A 24501-nucleotide genomic window follows, 5' to 3' on the forward strand; every position below is an offset into this window, starting at 1 on the left:
TCAACGGTTGGAGGTGAATTCTGAATTCTAACACATAATGTTGTGTATTAACGAACTGCCCACGCAGAGAAAAACAAAGCCGGACTCTGTTTTTCCCACAGTCAGCCCTGTGTTCTCAGAATGAGCGACAAAGGCCGCGAGACACATGGACCTTCACCGATTTATAGCATTGATTATTTCTCTCAGGTGAGTTTTACCCGATTTACTCAGATTTATGAACCCCTTTCAATTCAGGCTGATTCTTAACAGGTTGTTGAAAAACCAGTCATATCAGCATGAATCACTCGAGTCGGAATAAAGGGATTGTTCTTTTTCTGAAACTTAGAGTTGATGCCTCTATTTTTAGTTACATAAAAATCATATTTCACCACTAATGACTCATTTGAATTATTTGTAAAAAGACATTTACGGTTAACATTCACAAAACATTGCTGTGTTTGGTTTAACATTGGTTTATTACCTCCGCCAAGGAAGTTATGTTTTCACCTCTGTCTTGTTTGTAAACAGAGTTTTGCAAAACCTACAGGACGGATTCCCACGAAATTCGGTTGAGTATGTGGTTTTGGCCAAGAAAGGGTTTTGGTGGGAATTCAATTCGTATCATAAAAGAACTGTTGGGCCTTAGTGGAAATATGGACTCTAAGTTGAAACAAGCGTCTGAGAGTATTTAACTTCCATGTATTGTCCATTAGGGGGTGCCAGAGTGGAGAAAAAGATAGCTCAGCAGTAGGTAAGACATTCTCTATAATCAACAATTCTTCATGAATAGATTTGAACTTTAAACAGCTGTGGCTCAATACTGCTGAGTTTGTAGTGTTCACTCTATGTGACAATGAAACAGGGTTGATGTAATAAAGCCTCCACGCCTTTAATTGTGCAAAATGGTGGCTGATAAGTGAGTTTTTTTGGGGGGGTTCTGTTGTTCAATACTGAAGGACAGCATTTACTTCAGAAAGGGATGGGAGCAGGAGCAAATAATAAAAGAGTGTGAGGTGATGTATAGATGTGTCCCGGTCTGAGCTGGGAGACTTGCATTGCTGTGTTTACCTGCACAGTGTTCAGTAAAAGTCAGTGGGTCAGATAATTGAGTAAAAAGAGACAGATGGCGGCAGCATTTACTGCTGATTACATGGAGGTCATAAAGTGCCTCTCAGTGGCTGGGGGTGTGAGGTCCAGGCTTATAAACCTGCCAGAGCTTGAATCTTCCGGGGATGCAGCTGCACCTGCCGGAGAGTGGACGGCTTTTTAACTGTTGGCCAAGACGCCGGCTTCCAACTTCCAGAATACACACACACACACACACACACACACACACAATATGGATGATTTAACAATGAGTTACGCTTTCATGTCTGTAACGGTGCATGTTGTGTTTTCCACAAACTTCTACATCAATAAATGTTGCTGCAGCCCTGCAGGCCAGGATCACTCTGGTGCTTTATACCAACACAGAATACTTGATTTTCTCCTCACATCCTTGGAGCTAGCGTTCTGCATCGAGGGACATATAGCCACTGTCACTCACACGGAGTCAAATATTCCGTACCAGAGCCTCTAGGCTGCAGCAAAACTGCATTGAGTGGCTGTATGTGCACAATGCAGGAAACATAAATAGTATATGCTGATTTAGGGCCCTGCGCAGTGTCGTGAAATGACAAGAGGACACAGGAGAGGCAATGTTCCTCTGCAGAACTGCTGGACAGTGCAAAAATGCATTATTCTAACAAATGGCCCACTGAATCATCTAAGATCTATAACCTGTATCGTATAAGTCGAGGAGTGCAATGTGCAAATATCCACAGACTCTGAGGTGGAGATGTGGTGATCTCGGAATTTTTAAAAAAAAGGCCATGTTTTGATTTTAATCAGAAAATTTTGAGGTTACTTCATTTGTTAGATGCAATTATTTCACATGGGTTTATTATGCAGCTCAATATGCAGAACACTGTTAATATGGATTACACAAAGCATTCACACTAATTGAATATATTGAGGTTTACTGCACTGCAATAAGCAGCTGGTGTTAGATTTATATCTGCGGGAGAGGCTGCTTCATTCTGCTTAGCATTCTGTTGCAGGAGCCGCTCGCCATTCATTTACATTAGTCTACTCTATTGGATTCCCTGGGAACGGCTGCAGTGGACAGTGTTTACTGATCATTGTGATGTATTTGTCTACCGACTCCAGGTGACAGGCGATCAATATTCCAACTACAGGTAGATTTCCATTCTTGCCGTGTAGAGCGGCGGACATCAGTCAGTATCTTTGTCAAAGTGACTGTCGGCACATTTCCAAAAAAAAGGTGCTGGGAGCAGGATGTGAGCAAAGGATTGACATCCGTGTGATGCCAGCAAGTCAAATAAGTCAATCATCTATAAATCAGGCTGTAAATGTTTATCAGGATGTTGGAAACCAGATGGGCGCTGGTAAAATGCAAATCTTCCCCACGACCGAACGCTTGTTCAGCCTCTGATATGTGCGGCTGCAGCCACATGTGAAATTCCCAGCAGACATTTTGACTTGTCCAAGTAGAAGCACAGGTTACTACTACTTTTTAGAACATTCATGATGGCTCAGTTTTGTTCACGTGCCCCAGTTAATGATCACAGTGAGGTAGAATAAACAATCGGACAGGGCCCTGAAAGTGAAGCAGATACATGCTTTTTTTATAGACCTGTATCATTTGTCAATTCTACAGACTCCTTCTGTATTTTTTATTTTTTTTACAGAGTCCGTCTGCATTTTTTTACAGACTCGTCTATTTCTTGTGTTCTTTAGACTCCCTCTGTATTTCTGCCCTGTTACAATGCCCCAATTACTAACAATTCCTATTACAAGCTGGAGGTGAACTTTTCTAGTGGGTTTGATTCTGGCCTGTTGCCTTTTGCCGCACGTCACCCCTGTTCTCTCTCCGTCCCCCTTTCACACTCTGTCCTGTCAAATAAACCCCTAAAAAAAAAACCTTCACAGCAGCCAAGAGCAATAAGGCTTATCCATGTTACTTACTCCCTATCATAAGCAAACATGGCAAGCACAGTGATTATATGATATTACATATTGTCAAACTGTCAACACATCAGATATCATATTATGCCACATTATACGGTTAACACTTTCTTCAGCGTGAAACAGTTGCGGTCCTGCTCGAGTGGGTTTCCCTTTGCTGCGTGGCTGTTGTCGGATGTTGTTAACATGAAGACGACAACATAGAGTGTGTCTCCTCACAGCTGACGTGTGTCTGATCCGCCTGACTGGCCTGTAATGAGGAAACTGAGCCCAGTCTTTTTACACTTCCCGACGATCGGCCTGCAGTGTCCCTTCATCGCCATCACATCAGAAGCTCTGTCTCTGCGTTCCGATGCTGTCGACGCCGCAGTGAGCACAATCACTTGTGGGTGACCCTGCTAGTGTGGATGGAGGCGCTAATGGGGCCTGCGTCAACATAATCAAGTCCCATGGCTGCTCTGGATGCTGTTAGTCCAGAACGAGCACCGTCCACAGCTCCCCGAGTCTGACCTGCCAGTGCCAGTTTAATACTCTGATCCCCCTCAGACATTCACTGGCGTTCACAGCCATTAAAATCCCATTTTGCTTAGCTGGGTGCGACGGACAGTAATGGAGACTGACTCTGCCCGTTTGCTTTGTGTCCCCCCCCCCCCATTAATTTCCCCCCAGCCGCCACGCTCGTGTCCAAATGGAGCGAGGGTGGGGAGGGGTGCTGCTCTCAAAGTCGGGAGGCATTCGTGAACCTCTAGATCATCGGTGCCGGGGCCACATCTCTCCTCCTGGGCTCCCTCGCCCTCTCCCCAGGCACAGATCGGCCTCACATTAAGGTTGATACGCAGAGTGTGAAGGGAAGTGAGCAAACATTCAGAGAGGGCACTCCTCGCGGATAAATATTTGTTGTCCTTGTTTGGATAGTGTATCGTAATGACCATGTGTATGCATCAGCTCACCAGTTTGCTTTTTAAGGCAATTTACAAAAGCCCGGTTCCTGTGTGGTGATGTAAAACATGCTCACGCAGCATTCACCGCGGTTTGGATGCTGGTGCACACATCTCGTGCACTCCTCATTTATAAATCATGGGGCAGCAGGACTTGAAATGATTTCCTCACAGTCTGTAGATGCAGAGTACATGATGCAGAGCTCGGTGAAGGCACAGCAGCAAGGACATTTGGGCTAAACACTGGATGAAATTTGAATTTGACTGCAAATTGCATTTATCTATAGAATACAGATCATGTGCACACTGTTTGCTCTTCATCATCAAAACAAACAATCCTTGCATTTTTCCCTGCTGTAGGATTGGAGAGAGAAACAATGTGCTACACACACTCTGGCGGAGCTACTGTGTGTGAGCAAGGCAGGGATTGGTGCAGAGCTCTGCCACTCAAACAGCAAATACTCTCCGACTTCCTCTGTCCTCCTTTCCTGGTGCAGCCTGGGAGGAGGGAGGGGAATGGATCTTTTCTGTGTGAGTCGCTGGAGCTCCCTCAGCCGGCTCCTGACCACCTGTCCTTGACTTACTGTGCTCAGACGTGACTGAGAGAAAGCAGCTCACTGATCCTCCAGCAGCCTTTGTGTTGTCTGTGTCGATGCCTTTTTTTTCTCTCCACCTCTCACTTGGTGTGTGGCTGTGTCTTTCTACCTGTGGTGCCTTCAGTGGACTGGCGTAAAGAGCAGTGTTCGTCCTCAGCCGCTGGAGCTCTGATGGGAGGCAGTGCTGGCTCCGGCTGGGACTGGGGATGCTGAACAGGGGGAGGGAGGGCCTGTTCGAGCTGGGACAGCAGCTCCAGCAGCAGGGGGAGTACCAGGCCGCCCTCCACTGCTTCCTCAGCTGCCTGCTGGGACTGAGCCATGTGCAGACCTTCACCTCTCTGCCCAACTGCCTTCACCAGGTGAGCCACATCAGGACTGGGTGCACACACACACACACACACACACACACACAACCTGTATCTACCTCACTACCTTCCTTTGTCTTACACACGTTCACTACATCCGTCCATAAAACGTGCCGTCTCGTGTTTGTACAGCTGTTTACACACATCTGCATCACTTTTCCTTCGGGGGAATCATAAACAGGATGCAGTCAACCTTGTCAAATCTGACAGCACAGTGCATCATGTGTGCCAGTGTTGACACAGACGATAATATCCGCCTCAGTAGGACACTGCATGCTGCTAAATGAGGTGTTTCATACTGTCTCTTCCAGTGTGTGTGTGTGGGGGGGCTATGTTTTGTTATTTCTGAGGTCTGGGACGTTAGTGTTTTGGCACCACAGGCTACACAGAGCTACTTTACGAGGCTCACCCCACAAAGACAGGGCTGCAATTTTCTTTATGTTTAGTGAAGGAACGTCTCTGATGTCAAAACACGGCCTTTACTCCAGAGCTGTGGAATGCCTGGTATGATGTCGACTACAGCGACGGTGCTGTGAGGACGGCTGAATTACTTGTTATGACAGCCCATGACATCATCCATACACACACACACACACACACACACACACACACACAGAGATACAGGAATCTTGTTTGAAATGAATGATTTAATACTTATCCATGCCTTGTTTTTCTGTGCTTCACAGATTGCAGAGCTCTTCATCACTGAAAAGAATTGTATCCTTTCTCCGCTCGCCGTCGCACATCCGACACTTTTGCTTTCACCGTCTGGTAAGCGTTAGCAAGCGGCTAACTATAAAACCAGCATTCTATTTCTGAGAGGTGAATGTGCAGAGGATTGTGATGGGAGGCGGCTGCAGTGAATTCCAGCACAATGAAGGATGTCGAGCCTTTATGGGAGGCTGTGTAAACCGGGAGGGATGAGTGAATGTCTTTGGGCAAGTTCATAATAACACGTTTGTCCCAGAGTGCTGCACGTTTTGTGTGTCGCTCAGGCTGTGTCTGTCTCTTAAGAGGATTTGTAGGCTCTTATCTCCTCTCAACAGAGTGGGAGAGCACTAATTAACCTGTATCTGGACTGACTAGCCCGTGCATCGACAATTCACTGCCTCTATAAACTAAAGCATAGAGGTAATAGAGAGGCGTTAGGTTTCAGGATAGATTACCTCCACGGCTCCTCTCCCCCGTCACTGAGACAGTCCCAACACTTAACTTGCCAGCTCATGTTATCTACCTCGGCGAGGCCCTTCCCTCCCTCCCCCCCTCACTGTCCATTTTCCAAAATAGGTCAATTTGCTGAGCTGAGCTCCACCAGTAGCCGTCAGAGTCCCAGAATGATAGGGTGGCTACTTAAGATAGTCGTCTACCATGACGGGGTTAAATCTTTTGACATACAGTCCAATATTACATCACATCATCAATAGTAATAGGGTCATGTTGTTTTTTTATGTATGATACAGTTACCAGGTTATGCTCTTTACTTGTAGTGTACTCGATTACAGCCACATCTTAAACTGCTGGATATTTCAGGAGCAAAAAGGAAATATTTATACTAGGATGGCACTCAGTAGAGCGTGTAGCTCCGCCAAGGCTAACGCTCTGTCTCGTCGTGTCAAAGAACATGGAAAATAATTCCTAGATCGGCCTGGTTTATGTCATTTTTAAGGAAATAAATTCAGTAGTTTTTGCGTAATACTGCTAACTAACAAACAAATACAGATGAAGGGGCACTCGGAGATCGCATACCTCTGCTAAGGCTGATGGTGACTGTATCACCATAATGCATTTATATTTATTGCATCAGATACAAATACCATGAAGATAGAACTTTTTTCAAACTGTTAAAGACAAAACCCATGTTAATCACAGCCAACATAACTCTTAATAATAAATATATGTTACCATTGAGTAACTGAATAAAAATCACTACTCTAAAATTACTTAAATCAATTTTTTTGCATTATCAAGATCTGCACAAATTATTTTCATAGATACCAGCCCTCTACATGTGCATCTACTGTTTTTGTCCTATAAAGATCTGTGCATTATTTCTTAAGAAATTCACAAAAAATTGGGAAAAGACCCAAATGTCCTCGCACTGTTAAAGAAAGGGGAAAATTAATTGAACCCAAATTAAACATCTCCCCTGACCCATACCTCATCATCCAACAAGCTTCAATGCAATCAAACACACAAAAAGTTTGTAATAAATTTAAAAGCAATAAAGACATGAAAAATATGTAATCAGACAACAAACAAGATAATAATATATACAAATAAGATCCTTGCGGATTGATAGTATACATTGATACTGTTGTGTTGTGTTGAAAGATTTGGACCTTTCCCATAAAATATTTCCTTCACTTATTTTAGGCAGTCATGTTGTGATCTTTGAGACGGTCCCTCAGAGAGGAAGGTCATGCTCAAACTGGAAGCAGGATGTGGGAACTTTGCTTTTTCACAAGAATGTTTACAACAGCTCTCTCTGCAGTGTCTCCTCACATGTCGTCTCTGAGTCTGACCAACGCCACGACCAGTAAACAAAACTGAATCATCCTATTCAGAGAATCTGATTTCATCGTGTTCCACTGGCTTCGATCCAGACAAATAGTTGCAGTTGATAGTGACCGTGACCGCTCAAGGTTTGATGTGCTGTTATCAGAGCGGGCAGCTTGTGCACAAGTGACCTCTGTCCAAAGCCAAAATCTCTTTTGAGTGTTTACTGATAGATGTTTACTGACCTGGTAAATCTGACTTCAGACTCAAATAAATCAGAATATCCGATAATAGCCTTCACATTTACTACGTTTAAGTCGATATTCATTTTGGAAACTAGTAGAGTGTCATAAGAACATATATATATATATATATATATATTTATATATATATAGTTTTCTCACATTAAAGGTCCAGTGTGTAAGATTTAGGGGAAAAGAATCTATTGGCAGAGATGGAATATGAAATACTCCTAGTGAAACTTTCACTAGTGTGTTTCATCTAAACTGTACAAATTTTTGTTTTCTCTAAACTATAAGAGGCCCTTTATATTTACGTCATTACCTCCTCTCTACGGAGGCCGCTATGTTTTTTACAATCTTCCAAACTGGACAAACTAAACACCTTTTGAGTTTTTATGACAACTGAACGATACCACAGGTTCTCATCTTTTCGAGGGGAGGTCGAGGTGAGGGGTATTTAGCTGAGGCTTCACCACTAAATATCACAAAATTCTACACACTGAACCTTTAATAATTGAAGACAGATCAATCTAGTAGAGTGCGTACTTCCACTAAGGACCCATATTTGAAATTCGCTAGAGCTGGATTTTTATTTGGATCTGAAGCAGTTGCACACACTCATAGATGTGTCCCCTTAGCGTGTGTAAATTTCTCATCAAGATCCATGATCTTCTTGGAATGTGTCCCGTCCTTCCACCAACCATCATCCATTCAGTTATTTTTGTGTAATCCTGCTTCCAAACACAAAAATAACCAACAAACACATGCAGATGAAAAAAAGACCTCATGGTGGAGTTGATGAAATAGAGAAGAGACAGTGAACTCCATGAGGTTATACAGCAGATCAGATGTGCATTCTGAAGGTGCCTGTGTGAGTCCCTGTGAAGGTTTGAAGTGCAGTCCGATTACAGTTCCCTGCTGGTTGATTATGTGTATATTTGTGTGTATGTGAGGGCAGCACGGTCCCTGGAGAGGGTTGTGTTAGGTTCCTGTTGTGGCATTGTTGTGATCCAGCCAGGCTAAGAATAGCCGGCAAAAGAAGTGCTCTGACCTTTGATGAAGACTGTTCCTAATCCTCGCTCCCATAGGCCCACACTCATACTCATCTTATTTCGGGGCCGGCAGGTGACTCCCAGGAGCTGCGACCCCAATCATCCTTTAATTTATCTCAGGATTCATTGAACACATCAGTGACACATTTGGGCTATTGTGCGCAATTATGATGTAAATCCCAGGGAGGTTTGTGTTATCGAAAACGCTGGGTTTTCATGATGGGCTGCTCTGACATCTCTTAATGTACTGTACACTGAATTATTCACATGTACATCTACTTTCAACATCCATCCCTCAGCATCCACCATCTTTTCTGGTGTCGACCCACCATTCACATTATTACCTCCACCAAGGAGCTAATGGTTTCCCCTATGTCCCTTGGTTTGTTGGTTTCATTGCAAGCAAGTAAACACAAAAACAATTTAAGATATTTCCATGAACCTTGGTGGAAGGATGAAGTAAGGGCAAGGGAAGAACTCGTTGAATTTGGTGCGGATCTGGACCAAGGACATATGTTTTTACTTTCTTTAACGTTGTGTGGTTTTCAACATTGTCACCATGTTCCCGGGAATAATTCATTGCCCTCTATAAAAAAGAGGCACATTTAGGGAATTGATATAAATGGGATATTTGATGTAGCTTGATTAAATTAAAGGAGACGGTTAGGCTTTGGCAGAGGTATGTGCACTCTACTGAGCCATTCTGATTAAATGTTGTTCTATCTTAAATATTACTGTATGAAAACTGTCTTTTCCTTTAGGGACCACGTTGTGTGTACAGCTTTAATTTGAGCAGTGTCTCGGTTTCCTTGACGGGTGTCTGGTCTTCAGTAGTGTGGAGCGCTGACATTATTCTCCTGGTGACACAGTGAAGGAAACCAGCTGCTGTGTTTTTCATCTCCAAGCCCAACTGTTCTCTGAGAGTGGAAAAATACTATCCATCTTCACAACCTCAGTTTAATATTGTAAATATATTGAAGTGTAATTGGCAAGTATGGTCATCCAAAGTAAAGTTCCTCGAATGGAATGAATGTTGCTTTACAGATGAGAGCTCTGGTGTTAAGTAGGACATTTACTTCGGCAGGGCTGTGTTTATTTTAAGCATTCCCCCGTCCATTGGTCTTTAAATTCACCTGACAAGCATCAAAGGTGTCATTTTACCACGGCACAGAAACAACGTGAGCGAAATGCTTCTGACATAGTGAACAGGCTCTAATTTTAGATGGCTTTAAATAGAGTCTTTTAATGGAAACAAAAAAAAGAACCTGGTATTGAGATAAATCCGAGTAAGGCTGGACAGAACATGAATAACAAAAGACAGAACCAGGCATCAAAAAGACTGTGTGATATGAGATACCACATGTAATCAGTTACAAATGTATTGTAAGTTTCAGCAAACAAAAAGTGACAAAAACAGCAGATAACATCAACAATCTGGGTTACTGTGCTCTTTGCTCGCCCCCAGAGGGGTCCTCCTCCAGAGGGATGGAAACAAAAACAAAAAAACGGGCAGTGTTGGAGTTGGCCAACGAGGCTGTTTTTAACATCAACAACTGACTAATCCCATTGACAACCGAGACCCATCCTTCACCCATATAAACAGATGGGAAGGCCCTCCAGTTCATCCAGGCTGAGAAAATGTTCTATGAGGTGGCACTGATCGAGCTCACAGCTCTTCATGGGAGCACAGGCAAGTACTTCTGACATTATAATACTGATGAATATACCTTTGGGATTATTAGTGTGTAGGTATATTGTTCAGCTTCAGATTAATCATCTTCTTTTAGGGTGCATGTTTATTTCCTTTAATTTGAAGAAATTATAGGAAATCATGAGGAAATTATTATAATAAATGGATTATTGATATTTTCGTATAATATTCCTTTGACTGGTTTGTAGCAAGGAAAATGTTCAGGATGTTTTTTAAATGTTTATATTCGGCAGCTTCCCAGATTCACTTTTAACCTGCTACTACAAACTAACCAGCAAATAACGCACCCGTTGTTTTTCTGTGTGTCCTCCCAAATCTATTCTGATGAACTTATTAAGCGGATATGAAATGAATTCCCATTTCATCCAGTTCCATCTTTGTGTACGATGAACCTGGTGGAGCTTTAACTGAGCATTCACCGCAAGGCCGCTCATTCATCACCTGCTACTGCCGCCGCTCCATCCGTCTGCCTCTTCCTCTGTGTCTGCTGCTGAGGCAGCAGTGCAGCGTAGCGTGGGCACAGCGGAGGACGGGGACGGGCGTTGTAGAAGAAAAATCACACTTTACACTATCTCATTAGGAGCCATGTGTCGCCATAGAATACTGAGGCCCCTAATTCAGCACTCACTCAGATTGAATGCTGGACTCCTCCAGGGGCAGAGCTGGCACTGAAGCTGCACTTTACAAGCTTCCTTTCTCTCCCCCAGTGTATTTTCAAATGCATCCTCCTCCTGTGTGTCCCCACTGACAGCTGTTGTGATTGTCATTCTGTGGTTCTTGTATTGCAAACAAAAGGCTTTGCCGTTTCCCATGATTTATTTGCATTCCCTGTTTGCATGAAGTACAAACCAAACTCATTTCCTCCGTCATTGTGCTTGGTGTGTCCAGTACAGACTGTATGTTTGTGGTGTGCCACCATGTGCATGCATGTGTGTGTCTCAGTGTTCCAGTGGGCGTGGCGAGTGTGTTGTTTGACTCACTTATCTGCTCTCTCCTGCCCTTATCTTTGCTCTCTCAGCTCCCGTCCTCAGTCGGCTCCACTCTGCTGCTCAGGCTTCAAGTCTGCAGCAGTGCACCGACAGGCTTTGCCACATACTCAGGCTTTATTTTTCAAACTCTGTGCAGCAGCAGAGAGGAAATAATAGTGAGGAGCCAAGGCTAGATAGGAAGACTTGAGTGGTTATTGATTGTGTTTCCATGCCCTGTGTGTGCATAACAGGGCCTCAGGAGGAGGCTACGCTGGGCTCTGCAGGATGGACGACCCCAGAGGAGCTGTCGGAGCAGGCCTCCCATGCTCAGCACCTCGAGCGGCTGGCTCAGCTCTGCATCATGAGCAAACAGTAGGTAAAACTGTGTCCTGCTGTAGCTTCTGCTGTACTGCTTAATGGGGTGTTCTTCTGTAGGTACATTTGAAATTACATGTTGCCAATTTTACATACGTTTAAAATACAATATGCATACGTCTCTTATCTACTTTAGACCCTTCGGCATTTCACAGAGCAGAAGTGAATACATTGCAAATTCAGGTGTAACTAAGCAAACAGTATATTGGCTGTTATCAGTTTTATTACGTAAGCAGCAGCTCATTGTGTAACGACAGATAAAAACTCGTATGATACTAAAAGTTATTTATTTTAAAGAAATATTTTAAAGAAAGACCATTCACCATAATTTAAATTACAAGACAGTTTAAAAAAGATTATGTATATATTTGGTTTGTTAACTTTTCAAGAGTACAAGTCAACGATGCACTTGGCCTGTCACAGATGGGACATTTTGGTTACAGACTTGTACATCCACACATTTGTCTTTCTGGAGTGAAAATTTTCTGAACTAGATAAACTCCAGCTCCAAGTCTTTTTAGCCCGAGTTGAATTTCCCTGTGGATGTAGAGAAAAGAGACACCGCACTCTACGTGAGTGTTACAGGAGGAACACCTTAACAGGATCTGCTGTCTCCTGTTGCAGGGGTACTTTGTTAGGCTGTAGCATGCGCCCATTTTCTGTGCCTCTGTTGTCATTGTTGAGAATAGGTCATTTAACCTGATTGCCAGAGGGGGTGACAGGGGGCGGTTGGTTTGCTCTGCGGAGGGCTTCACTAATGCATGGAGCATGCAGTAATTAAACGTAGATGAGATGGTTTGAAATACGATTCTGCTCTTTGATTTCTTCGTGTAGATTTTAGAAATGTACCCAGTGAGGAAAGAAAATACAAACTAGGGTAATGGTCGTAAAGCCCTCACTCCCTCCACCATAATCTTCAGCCCTGGTTTTTATTTCCAGCTGACAGGATACTGTAGGATACTTCCTGAAACTTTCAGCCATGTCGCAGGAAGTGGTTTAGGCTGGCGAAGGGCTTTTCTGTCTTTCCTGATCAGATGTCCCCTGAGAAAGACCTAAAGCAGCGCAAACTGACACCTGGCCATTACTAATTGAAAGGGAAGTGTGGGTTTGGAACAGCGAAGCTGACATCTGTCCCACTAAACAGAGCTTGCTCTACATCAACAGGCACGTGTGAGGGCGTGAGGGTGAATGTCCTTGGCTGGCTCTCCGGGGCAGATATGAGCAGAACAGCTGGCAAACTCCCAATGAGCCACATCATGGTAACCTAGTTTAGCACTAAGTTGAGGAGTGGTGGAAGGGCACGAGTTGGTAAACCAACCTGTGAGCCCCATGCCTTCTGTTATTCACCCTGGACAGAACACAGGGGCAGCCGGTGCTGGCAGAAATAAACAGTTCAACTTCCTCCGTAAGGTGCCGGGGGCCTGGAGCCCTGCTGTCTGTGTCCATTCACAGCACACACATGTTGAGATTCGTCATGCTGCTGCATTCAAAACAATCATTAATCAACTTACTTACCAAAAATATTTACAGTATTTATGTTTTCCGATGGAAGAAGAATGTGCAGATAGAATCCATCTGATTATCCAGAGTCATCCATCTTTTAAAGACGGCACATGATTTTACTCCAGCTCCACAGAAGAAGAAGCGGTAGTGCATTTGTTTAATGGTGCTATCTTCTATTGTTTTCCTTTCAGACCTCACCTCGCTCTGGAATACAGCGGTAAGGTACGTACGCTTCATCACCCTCTTCGGACTTTCGAAAAAAATTAAACGTTTTCTGCTGCTCAAATATAAACTGGAAATCCCCACGTCTCTGCGTCTTTCAGGCTACAAAGATCCACCAGAGGGCCTTCGGTAATGATCACCCAATCACAGCCAGGAGCCTGGAGCTTATGGCCACCGTCTATGCTGAGATTGGCAAGAATGAATATTCAGGTAAACACTCAGTGGGGACAGAGGGTGGAACAGCAAACACCACTATCATTCTGAAGTGATGTTGCGACATGAGGATGACGACCGCAGCCAGACTAATAGACAGTGCAAAACAAACACGGGTGCATGACTCAGAAAATAATAGCAGAGGACGCCTCTCCCTGCCATTTAACGCCGCTAACGCTCGGGCTGACACATGAAGGGGGAGAGGGACGCTTCCTGTCTCGTGAGGCATGACAATACGAGTACAGTGATGTTAATGTCAAGACCATTAACGTGACCTGTTTCACACAAGTGGAGAGCGTTTCTGCTTCAGCGAGCTCCCAGCAGAGTGAGCACGCAGGTTAGTTCCGTTCGCCTCTAAACCATGTCCACCCATTACAGTGTTAAATTAATAAACACTGGCAGTTATTGGGGACACGAGTGTTTTTTGTGCGGAGCAACAAAAAGAAGTGTGACAGTTTGAGGGCGCGGTGCAGTTGTACAGTACGTGTGTTTGCTTGGCTTGCATTATGAGAGGGCAACAGTGACTCTGAACTTTCTCTGCATCTTTGTGAACACTGCTGTAAAATACAAAAAAATGAAAAACACAGCAGTGGGAAGAAACCGTTCTTGTTGTTGAGTCAGCGTTTTGAGTCGGTGGAGCTGAACACAACCGGCTGCATAAAAGACAACTGCAGACACAGATTTACTGCTTTTCCTCGTTTTTTCACCTCACACTCTCTGAAACATGTGTGGGGGGGGGGTCAGAGAGCGGTTATGGTTGTTGCCGCAGATCAGTCCACACGTGCACACTTCTCGTGACCTTTTACTCTGTATTGTACACAGAGGAATCCTCTTTGACCCACAGTGAGAGGCTTCGACTGAGACGTGTTTACAGCGGTTTTACCCAGATTCCTCTCACTGAGTCAGTCAGCCTCCGTCTGCTGCCAAACAATTTGTGTTTGAATTAGACTCAATCAGCTGCAGTTAGACTGTAATATTTAGAAAGTAAGTACCTATTTTAGCAGCTGAACATCATGGTTCACCTTTTTAGAAAAGGAAGTCCATTAAAATTTAATGTGGACGTTTAAAAATGTTAACACCATCATTGAGACAGGCAGAGGCAACAGGGCAGCTTTTAATCACAAAGTACAGGTGTAACCAGGCATTGCAGTCTTTGGTCTGTCCTCCCCACGTGCCTTCCCTGTGGGCCATCATCTCTGTGTGCGTGCCACTCAGGGTGTGCATGACAGGGCGCCACACTTATTTCTGGGGGACTTGTTTACTGGCCAATCACAAGCAGCCTCCGCACAGGGCAACTGTTGGCATGTTGACAAACCTGCATGGATTAGGAAATAATGTTTCCCTCATAGGTTAACATTGCAATCGAATTATGTAGCTGGTTGTTAACTTCAGTTATTGTTAGACTGACGCTGACGCCATTTTCACACCAGTGGGTGTGAAGACGTGGTTGGAGGAAAGCAGGATGGCCTCAATACATGTTCTGATCTTGTCCTCTCATGCTGGACTTCGGGCGCCCTGAGCACTTCAGTGACTCACTACTCCCTTTTGATTTACAAACTGGTTTTACAAGACAAGTGCCGGCTAGCTGGTTAGAATGCAAACATCAGTTAATACTTGTGCAACACAATCCTTTGACATAACATCAAAAATTTTCTTCATACTCTCTTCAGACGTTATTTTTTTAATGTTTAAACTGAAATACTTACAGATTGCATTCATTAAAGTGGATAGTCAATTCCTAAATTCAAAGTTGTTTACCATTTTTAGACTTTCACAGAATCTGCCAAAGTCCTCATAAGAAATGAAGCAATAAACCACCAGGCACAAGGAGCAGCTCTATTCCAAAACTATAGACTACAAGAAAATGTTTAAAAAGATTCTTACTCCGTCAACAAAAAGAATAAACACATCAACCTCCATCATTTTTCTCCATCGTCCCTTAATAATTTTCATACGATAATTTATGGAATAAGTTTGACTTCACCTTATTCACTTTGTATTGTTTGACCATCTGAAAAAGTGGCAGTGTGATTTAGTTGTCTTTTTTAATTTTGGTAAATGGGCACTCACACGAGTTTGTTATGCCTTTGAGTAGATTTTTGTGTTGCATATTTATTTTCTTAATCATCTGTATCAAGTTTCCATATCATCCAAATCTTCTTAAAGGAACATGTTCATCTTACATGTAGAAGTTCCTGATTTATCATTAGACAGATTGTAAAGCAATTCTCAAGCCAAATTAAAAAAAGATACTCGAACTGTTCAAGTCTTTTAATCAACAAGTCTCTCAGGCCACTGTGGTTGTAAATGATTCAAAACAAATCAACTGATTAAATCATTGATCATTCAGACAGATAACAACACATTCACATTCAGTTGGAGAGAGGAGAAACTTTTAGACAATAGAAATGAAGCAGGAACAGGGCTGAGTCTTTTCCTTTATTAAATACTGGGTGTCACTGTATTGTGAAATGTGCGATGAGATCAATACAATATGTAAATCAGGTGAATATCTACAGCTTTTAGTGCAAAGATACTGAGGATAAAAGAGTTTCTTTGACTGTCCTCGTATCAGTGTTTGTAACTTAAACCGAGTTCCACCTGGAGCCAGCAGAGTCAACACTGGTGTCTCCTCTCTGCGTCACATTTGCATGTTTAACTTTGAATATTTAACTTCGCCTCGGTGCTTGTAAACTCCAGTGTGAAGCAGCGCTAGATGAACGCTCATGTACCGTGTGGTCATGGTTCTTCTTCTAGACTCCCTGGGTCAGTGTGTGTCTGCGCTGTCCAAACGCTTCGCTGCTGCAGAGTCCATCAGAGACACCGTCAACTGTGTTCCTCACTCCCACCGGGAGAAACACTCAGAGGTCCGACACAGGAAGGACAGCCGCCACCACCCGGAGGACACACCGAAACCTAAGGTAGAGACTGCAGGCTTCTTTCTCTGTGTGTGTTGCTGCCCCTTAACTGTGTCTCTGGAGCATGTGATGAGTATTTCTTTTCCTGACCTGTATCTAATATAGATAGCCAATGGCAAAGTCCCCACCTCCATTCTAAAGAGGCCAAGCCCCAACTATGGGTCAGACGCGGAACTGAACCATCGGCGGAAAGGCGAGCGGAGGGTTCGATTCCGAGAGCCAGAGACCACGGTACATGGTGAGAACATTAAGTTACAGTTTGCTCAGAGTCTGTCACACGTGTTTGTACAGCCAGAGAAGTTACACTGCCCTCAGCAGCTGCAGCACTTCAGCCAAACTGGTCCAGTGACTGAATATAATCCACGTTGTACATACCGTTGTTTGCTGTCTGAATCCGACGTGTGTTTTCTCAAGCTTCCTCCCACAGTCCAGAGACATGCAAAGTGGGGTTAGGTTAACTGGGAACTTAACATCCACCATAGGTGTGACTGTGACTGTGACTGGTTTGTCACTGTATGTTGTGATACTTGCGACCTGTTCAGGGTGAACCCCGCCTCTCACCCGATCTCAGCTGGGATTGGCTCCGGCTCCCCCTGCGACCCTCTAATTAGAGGTATAGATGATGGATGGATTTTCTGCAGCTCTACATTTACAGGGACACGTAAAAGAGAATTCACTGACATGGCAACACGATGAAGGCAATTTTAATTAATTCTCTGTGAAAATTATTGCCATCCCATTTTATGTAGGGCCCTCAACCCACGTGTACCAGTGTTGTATATCCACTTAGCAGGGACGAGGCACAGAGAACTAAAAAGCATCAAAACATCCCTGCGTTGCATCGTAAACTCTCCCCCCCCGGGGGATTCTGCACTATTTAAAAAATATTGTAAAGCCGAGAGACGTTGAAACAAGTGATTTACTCTTCCCGATTAATTATGCATGCAAATGAGGCCCCATGAAGTCTGCTGCAGAGAGATAGTGGAGTGTGTGAGGGCCCAGCAGCTGGTCTGTAGCTGCTGTACACCACAGAGGTCGCCTCTTGTTGACTGACTGGCCTGTTTTCTGTCGGCTCCGCAGACATCCCTTGCTGCGACTGTTTAGGTGGTAAGTGTATCTGCAAGTGTTCAGAGCCACTGTGTGCATTCGCATGAGGGAATTAAAACAACAGTGCACTTTTTAATACCCGAGTTAATCAGGCAGCGAGGAAATTGATTTAGTTCAGTTGTGAGGCTCTAATTGTGGGTTAAATGTGCCTACTGATTCACTTCTTCCACTGCCATGCCAACTGGAGGTTATCATAACCCACTTTATAATGTGTGTGGGACACAAAAAGCACAGTTGTTCTCCTCTACACTCTAAACGTGCAGTCCCATTAAATCACAAACCGGCCTCTTCCAGCATGTGATTGTTCCAGTCCTCATTGACCAATCATAACCGTGAAAATCTGTTTCTCCATACGCAGCCTATGAGACGACGCGGTCCCGCCCCCACCTCGCCCTCTTCACCTGCCTCTTCCTCCTGATGTCATTCCTGGGTGTGGCCATGTACTGCACAGACCGCCGACGCCCACAGCGAGTGTGCGAGGAGCTGGAGGCCGCGCTGGCTGTCTACCTGCTGCATATGAAGCAGCTGGTGTGGGGCTGCTGGATATGGCTTACCATGCAGTGACTGAGACTGACCACAGGTGGAGACATGGAGCCTTCTTTAATTTTTTTCAGAGCCCTCGTCGTTTCCTTTTTACCTTTGAAGAAAAACACCTCAGCCGTTTGGAACGGCTCCGTCTGCGGGGTCCAACCACGCTCACCATGAAAAAGGGAAAAACCTATGACCCCAGAAATATGTAGCTTCCATGTCTTTATGTATATACGTATTATATCCTTATTTAAGTTGTAAGGACGTTCATCTGCAATGTTGATGCTCACATATAACACTAAATCACCAGACAAGTGATTCTTCAGCTCATGTCACATTGTATGTGGGTGAATGTCTCCATGGAATGCAAAATATTTATTTTGTTACGGTACATGATTTGTGTGTATCAGATATGACACAGAAGTGAATGATTATGTATGGCTCAGTGTACTAAGGACTATCACAGTATTCTGCCTTGTATTTGCACATAAATGAATGTTAGAGGTGTTTGGAAACAGCTTTAATTGGCCTGGCGCACATGAGGAGGAGGAGGAGGAGGAGAACGGAGGCGCAGACTGTTCGACAATGATCCGTAGGCAAGACAACACAGGGCTGCATCACTTCACAGGTTGAATGACTAACAGGTGACAAACACCTCTTTCTTTACAGACTTTATATTGTCTGTGTGGGTGAACGTCGGCTGGTTCCTCCTTCCACTACGGAAGCACAATATTATCTTATCATCCAAGAGAATATACTCTGACAGAATGAATGCTAATGCTTGTGACCAGGCTTCTCTTTATAACTGCTCGAATCCAACAAAAATTCTTCACCCTAAATGTTATTTATTCTTCTATACTGTATATCTGCATCTACGCAAATATCCAGCGTTCGGTTATTTAGAATTTTTTTCTAACTTTACCTTTTTTTTACCTGTTACATTTCTATTTAAAAAGAAAACAACAAAATGAAGGTTTCGATCATGATGTCAAATCCTCATCAAGCTTCGGACAAGTGTATGGATGGATCTGGGTTTGATGAAAACTTGTACAAGAAAAAAACAAGGATTCACTCTTGAATCTAAATCCATTACTTTTTCGGGTCAAACAGAAACATAATAGAATCTAATGGTGAAGTATTGTTGATGAAATCAAGTATTTTAAACAGCCAGATCACCACACGACTGGATTATAGGGCACAGTGATGCACATCCAACACACCTCGCATTACGAGCAATAACACACGTCAAATAGTTTCCGGTATAACATTTTTCTTTATATATATATATATTATATACACATGTATATAACAGGTTTCAGGGAACTCAGAGGGAAAGTGTTGGATATGTAAGATCTCACATTTGAATGTCAGAGCAGCATGAGGCAAACACCGCCTGTGGAGAAGAAAGAACTGATCTCAAGTCTGTACTGTCAAAACTAAACTGTCCTTAGCAATAAAAACAATACCCAGTGAACTCATGTCCTGTATGTGCACATTAAGCTTAGAGGCTGCATTTCACCACTGTCCAAACTTTCACGGTTACACTTTGAAAGAAGTGCCTTTTCTGGAGGGTTTTCTCAGTTCCCACTGTTTTTATGATTTCAATTGTTTTGAATAAAACTGTCATTGCCTATAAAAGTCAAGCAGATGCTTTCTTCACTGTAACCTCTGAGGAAGATGAAGCCGCTCTCGCGCACATGCACTGAAACCCCGAGCCTCTCCCCTGAAGGAGCTGAAGGGACTGTAACGTGTGTGACGCGTGATATGGAACAGGGGGAAAGATGCATGCAGGTACAGTTGTGCATCTATTCACAATAAAGCTGCATATTGGTATGTAGCCTTTAAAGTATAAGGGACAAGCATGAGTTACAATTTGGCATAAGATCGGATCTCTTTTTTTAAATCTCACCTAACTTGCTTTAAGCATTTTTTAGGAACCTGCTGCCTGAGACACGACGGTCCTGAACTATAATTTGTCGTTTTTATATAAAGACCCTTATGTAACTCTAAAGCAAACATCATTGGACTTTGCTGCAGCATGCAAAGACTTCTCACTTCATCCTACCATGGAACATGTGTATTTGGCGTATAAAACAAGAGGATATCTCTTCACATCTAAAAACCACCCTATAAAATCGCCATGCATTATGTCCATGCAGAAGTTTCTGAAGAACTTGATCGATCGGCCGATCCGTCTGAAATCAATAATACTTTGCTGCTAAATGGAAAGTCATGAGTTGAGAAAAAGTGGGTATAATTTCCACTGGATTGGTTTTAATACTATCAAAGGCTCTAATTGTGTGTGTACACAGTGGTAGAATGAAGCAGGACACTCTGAGGATTAGCAAACACTGGTCGATTTCTGAGGGGGAATCTATCATCTCTGCAGAACAAAGCTAAAACCAGCGGTTTCATTCAAACCACTGGTCAATGGAAGCACAAGCCAATAGATTTTGATTGTCTACACAGGGAAACATCAGTGTTTCTTGTGGCAGGTGGAGGACGATACATTGGGTGTGAATGACAATGTGTGTGTCTGCACATCCTCTTGCTTTTTTTTTTCTAGATCATGCCGGTCTTGAGGACGGAGCTGTGGCGCGCGGAGCGGCCGAGCAGCAAGTCCTTCTCGTGGATCAGGCTGTCCAGCAGGTCCTCTTGTCTGTAGTTGTGATAAACCTTGAGGAACGCCATCACTGCGATGGCCAGCCAGGTGAGCCAGGCAGCCCACAGGCCAAACTGAAAGAGAGAGAAGTCATAAATACCCCATGAGAGTTTCAGGCTTTTTTGCTGCATTGTCTGGATGAAGCTTTATATTAAAAGGTAAACTACCTGAGCTATAGCAAACTGGTCATAAAAAGCAGAGTTGTTCAGGCCAAGTTCTAGATCCGTGTCCTGCAGGTCCTCGCAGCTAAAAGACAAGAGATGCACAATGAGAACCACAGCACAGTAGAAACCAAAGGATTACGACACAATGCAAAATACATGGCCCACGATAACACAACAGCGATTCTGCAATAACCCATATATTTCCAGACAATCACCTAACGATACATCACAATATGTCAAACTGAAGAGGAATAGAAAATGTCCCTAAAGAGGTGAAGTGCACGGATTTATGTGATTGGTATCAGTTACACAGATTATCATTTATCTTAGTACTTTTTTAATCTTTAATAAACAAACTGTAGCTTTTTACAATGTGCCATCATTCCAATGTTGAATAACCATACACTCACAAAAGTCCAACTATATATCTATAAATATAAAACTAAATATCTATATTTGGCACGAGAATATCGATTATCGTATAATGACGATATTTTGACCAGTGGCATCGTCCACGAAATCTGCCTAGCAACTCGACTCGACTAATGCGAAACGCGACTCCAGCTCCCACCCTGTTGCCTGCTCGGCTTCACCTGAGCTAACAGGCTAACACGACCTGAGACTGTGGAAAGGTTTCACTCACATATCGGATGAATAATACGGTTTGATGTACGGATTGTTCTCCTGACAGAGAAGCTAAAGACGTCTGTGCTCCCGTTTCTGTGGTAAGTCAAGTTTAGCATTGTGTTAGTAGTGATGATCCGGTCCACCCAGCGGGTAGAAGCGTTAGAGTTGATGAGGATGAGTGTGTTTGGAGAGTAAGCTCCACCACGTAAGATATCTAATGGTATGTAAAGTTGTTTCACTCACCAACCCATTTGACTTGACTACGTTACACAGATTATTACTCTGGAGAAACAGATTTACTGTGATCAACAGAAACGTGAGTATTTACAGTCACATCTGCATTTTAAGAGCAGCTGTTTAAAGTAGCATTACGTCTCCTTAAGCTCTTTATTCAGAGTATTGATGTTGACGTTGACGTGAAGCTATGTGTCTGTCTAATCGTTTTACTTTGTTGCAATCATTTTACTTTAATGCTGTATTATAGGCAACATCTTTCTGTCTCGCTGAGCGCTAAAGCATGTAGAATGTATATGAAATAGGATTTCTGCTCCCTGCTGGCACTCAAAATGCAGCCCATAGTATATTTTACTGGTCTATAGGCCTACTGCTTATAATAATAAGCTATCTCTATTTTTGTGACGGTGACATGACGTCATACAAAATTGCCCCACCAGAAATTTCCAGCTAAAATCGCCACTGATTTTGACATATCGATATTTCGTCCCGCCCCCCTGGTGATGAAATGCAGTGTAAAGGTTGGAGTGCTGCTCTCTCACCTGCTGGGCATGGTCCCCCCCTCAGTGATGGAGTCGCACCACAGGTTGAAGCCCACGCTGACGATGGTGCTGGACAGGAAGACTGTGAACACCACCAGGGAGCTGATCAGCAGGTTGAGGAAGGCGTTGAAGAGGGAGCTGCGAGCAAAGGAGGGAAGCAACACTGTCTCATTTCGGCTGCAGCACTGAAACCATCATTCTCTGTAACATGCAGGTAAACCTGAAACACAGTCAGGACTATCAAACAGCAGGATTTTGTGCTGATGTCACCAAACACCACATGATGTGATTTAGATTTTGTCATGGCAGCACGTGAGGGATCCCTCCATCTTTACACATCAGGAGGACTATGACTGGTCATTTTTTTTAAAGGGTTTTCTCTCTGGTTCTTTCACAGCCTGTAATGCAGCACATGCACTGTATAATACTTAGAATAGTGCGCACACAAATGCGTAGAGAGACGCACAGAAAAGGCACATTAGCATTGGACCTGTCATGACATGGAGCCCCGTGATGGAGCGGACGTGAGAGAGGTGGGACTCACTCGTCGTGTCCTTTGCACAGGAAGAAGAGCAGCCTCCACGCCTGCACCGCGGACAGGATGAGGGACGCGATCCCGACGAAGGTGATGAAGCTGCAGGAGGACTCGGGTCCCCACTCCTCCACGATGAAGCGCTGCTTGGACACCGTGATGTTCTCGTTCTGCCACATCCCCCGCGTGAACAGCAGGCACCTCCCGCCGAAGTCCTCCGTGTTCTCCGACAGAGGCACCACGGCGATGAAGCCGAACACGAAGGCTAGGAAATAGAGGATGCACTGGGCGAAGATGAGATTGTCGAGGGCCATTTTGACCCCTCTGTGTGTTCTCTGTGGATGGACTCCCTGTGTCGCTGCTGCGTCCTGGAGGAAGTGCGCATGCGCAGTAGAGGCGGAGATGCGCGGAGGAGACTAATGAGCAGCATATGGCCTTCAGGCTCCAGCTCATCCTCTGATAGACAAGTTCATTCATGCAGCACAGTTCAACAGCAGAGACGTTCAAAGTGCTGCACATGAATTATAAAAGAAGTCATCGTGCCAAGGAGTAAAAAGAAAATAAAAAATACATAAGAAATAAAAGAGTAGAGTAGCAGTGCAGTGTGAGGAATATGGGGTTGCAAACCAAAAATTCTTAGATTCATATGATGCATGAGACCTAGTTCCAGCATAAAAACTGAACACTGCTTCTCCATGTTCAGTTTAATGCAATTATTGTACATGTATCATATTGTACATATGTACTGCACATATTTTTATATATATTGCCCCAAAACTCATATAATTATTATCATGGAATTATTATTTAATTCAGTTCTATTCGCCGAATCACAACATACTCCAAGCCTGTTTACATTGTGAGGTCCAAAATATTCCCTCATTATCTCACCACTCTGCCGAAGAAGGGGAGGGTGAAGTGTTTAATTCCACAAAACACTGCTGGAGCTTCAGGGATAAACAGCGTTGCAGCCAAGTAAATGGTGACCACCTATTCAAATGTAAAAAAAAATACTGCTCCTGTGGTGTCATCCGAGTGTCCATAAGCCCCGACACTAAATTCAACTCGAAAAGGCGTCATTTACACCAAGTTTTTAGCCTAAATGTCCTCTGACATCCTCCTCCCAGTTACAGCTGCAGTTCTCGTCAGCGAGAGATCAGCGAGTTCTCACGAGTAATGGCAAATTATGCTTCTTTTTTTTTTAAGTTTGAAGAATTGGTCACCAGTTACTTCAATTGTATTGGATTTGGCTGCAACGGTGTGATTCACGGCATGTTTGATAATTCACTGTTTCACTTTTCCTTTTTTGGCTCAGTGAACTGAAGATATCTACGGTTTTACAAACTTCATTTGGCAATAATTAACATGTTCCAGTTATTGAGTTGTGTTTGTTTATTCGTAAAACATAGACCATCCCTGAGTCAGGTGCTGATGTCAGAGATGCTGTTATTTATCTATATTCTCGGAAGAACGAAATTATAATTTTTTTATTCAAATGTA

General features: G+C 43.7%; 2 protein-coding genes across 3 annotated transcripts; one reads left to right on the forward strand and one right to left on the reverse strand.

The window, feature by feature from the left end:
* The first annotated feature begins 4408 nt into the window (after positions 1–4408).
* Positions 4409–19878, forward strand: c11h14orf180 (chromosome 11 C14orf180 homolog). Of its 2 annotated transcripts, XM_053434752.1 has the most exons (9): positions 4410–4899; positions 5592–5622; positions 10299–10385; positions 11626–11746; positions 13444–13474; positions 13576–13684; positions 16445–16608; positions 16711–16843; positions 18071–19878. In XM_053434752.1, the coding sequence occupies exons 1-9, from the start codon at positions 4747–4749 to the stop codon at positions 18274–18276; spliced, it is 1035 nt and encodes a 344-aa protein (XP_053290727.1). In that variant the 5' UTR covers positions 4410–4746; the 3' UTR covers positions 18277–19878. The 2 variants fall into 2 exon arrangements, with proteins under 2 accessions (XP_053290726.1, XP_053290727.1); XM_053434751.1 differs by lacking the exon at positions 18071–19878 and having other exon boundaries at positions 4409–4899; positions 16711–18062.
* Positions 19879–20802: 924 nt separating this feature from the next.
* Positions 20803–23315, reverse strand: LOC128451435 (transmembrane protein 179-like). Its single transcript, XM_053435266.1, has 4 exons — positions 23014–23315; positions 22470–22607; positions 21070–21148; positions 20803–20976 (listed from the first exon to the last, which is right to left on the reverse strand). The coding sequence occupies exons 1-4, from the start codon at positions 23313–23315 to the stop codon at positions 20803–20805; spliced, it is 693 nt and encodes a 230-aa protein (XP_053291241.1).
* Between the last annotated feature and the right edge of the window lie 1186 nt (positions 23316–24501).

The sequence above is a fragment of the Pleuronectes platessa genome, chromosome 11 (assembly GCF_947347685.1).
Source record: "Pleuronectes platessa chromosome 11, fPlePla1.1, whole genome shotgun sequence".
Taxonomy (NCBI): Eukaryota; Metazoa; Chordata; class Actinopteri; order Pleuronectiformes; family Pleuronectidae; genus Pleuronectes; species Pleuronectes platessa.

Coding starts and splice junctions, on each gene's coding strand:
- c11h14orf180 (XM_053434751.1), top strand. CDS start 4,747: ATGCTGAACAGGGGGAGGGAGGGCCTGTTCGAGCTGGGACAGCAGCTC. Junction 13,685..16,444: donor TGGCAAGAATGAATATTCAG/GTAAACACTCAG, acceptor TTCTTCTTCTAG/ACTCCCTGGGTCAGTGTGTG. Junction 16,609..16,710: donor AGGACACACCGAAACCTAAG/GTAGAGACTGCA, acceptor TATCTAATATAG/ATAGCCAATGGCAAAGTCCC.
- LOC128451435 (XM_053435266.1), bottom strand. CDS start 23,315: ATGGCCCTCGACAATCTCATCTTCGCCCAGTGCATCCTCTATTTCCTA. Junction 21,149..22,469: donor GGGGGGACCATGCCCAGCAG/GTGAGAGAGCAG, acceptor CTTGTCTTTTAG/CTGCGAGGACCTGCAGGACA. Junction 20,977..21,069: donor ACCAGTTTGCTATAGCTCAG/GTAGTTTACCTT, acceptor TCTCTCTTTCAG/TTTGGCCTGTGGGCTGCCTG.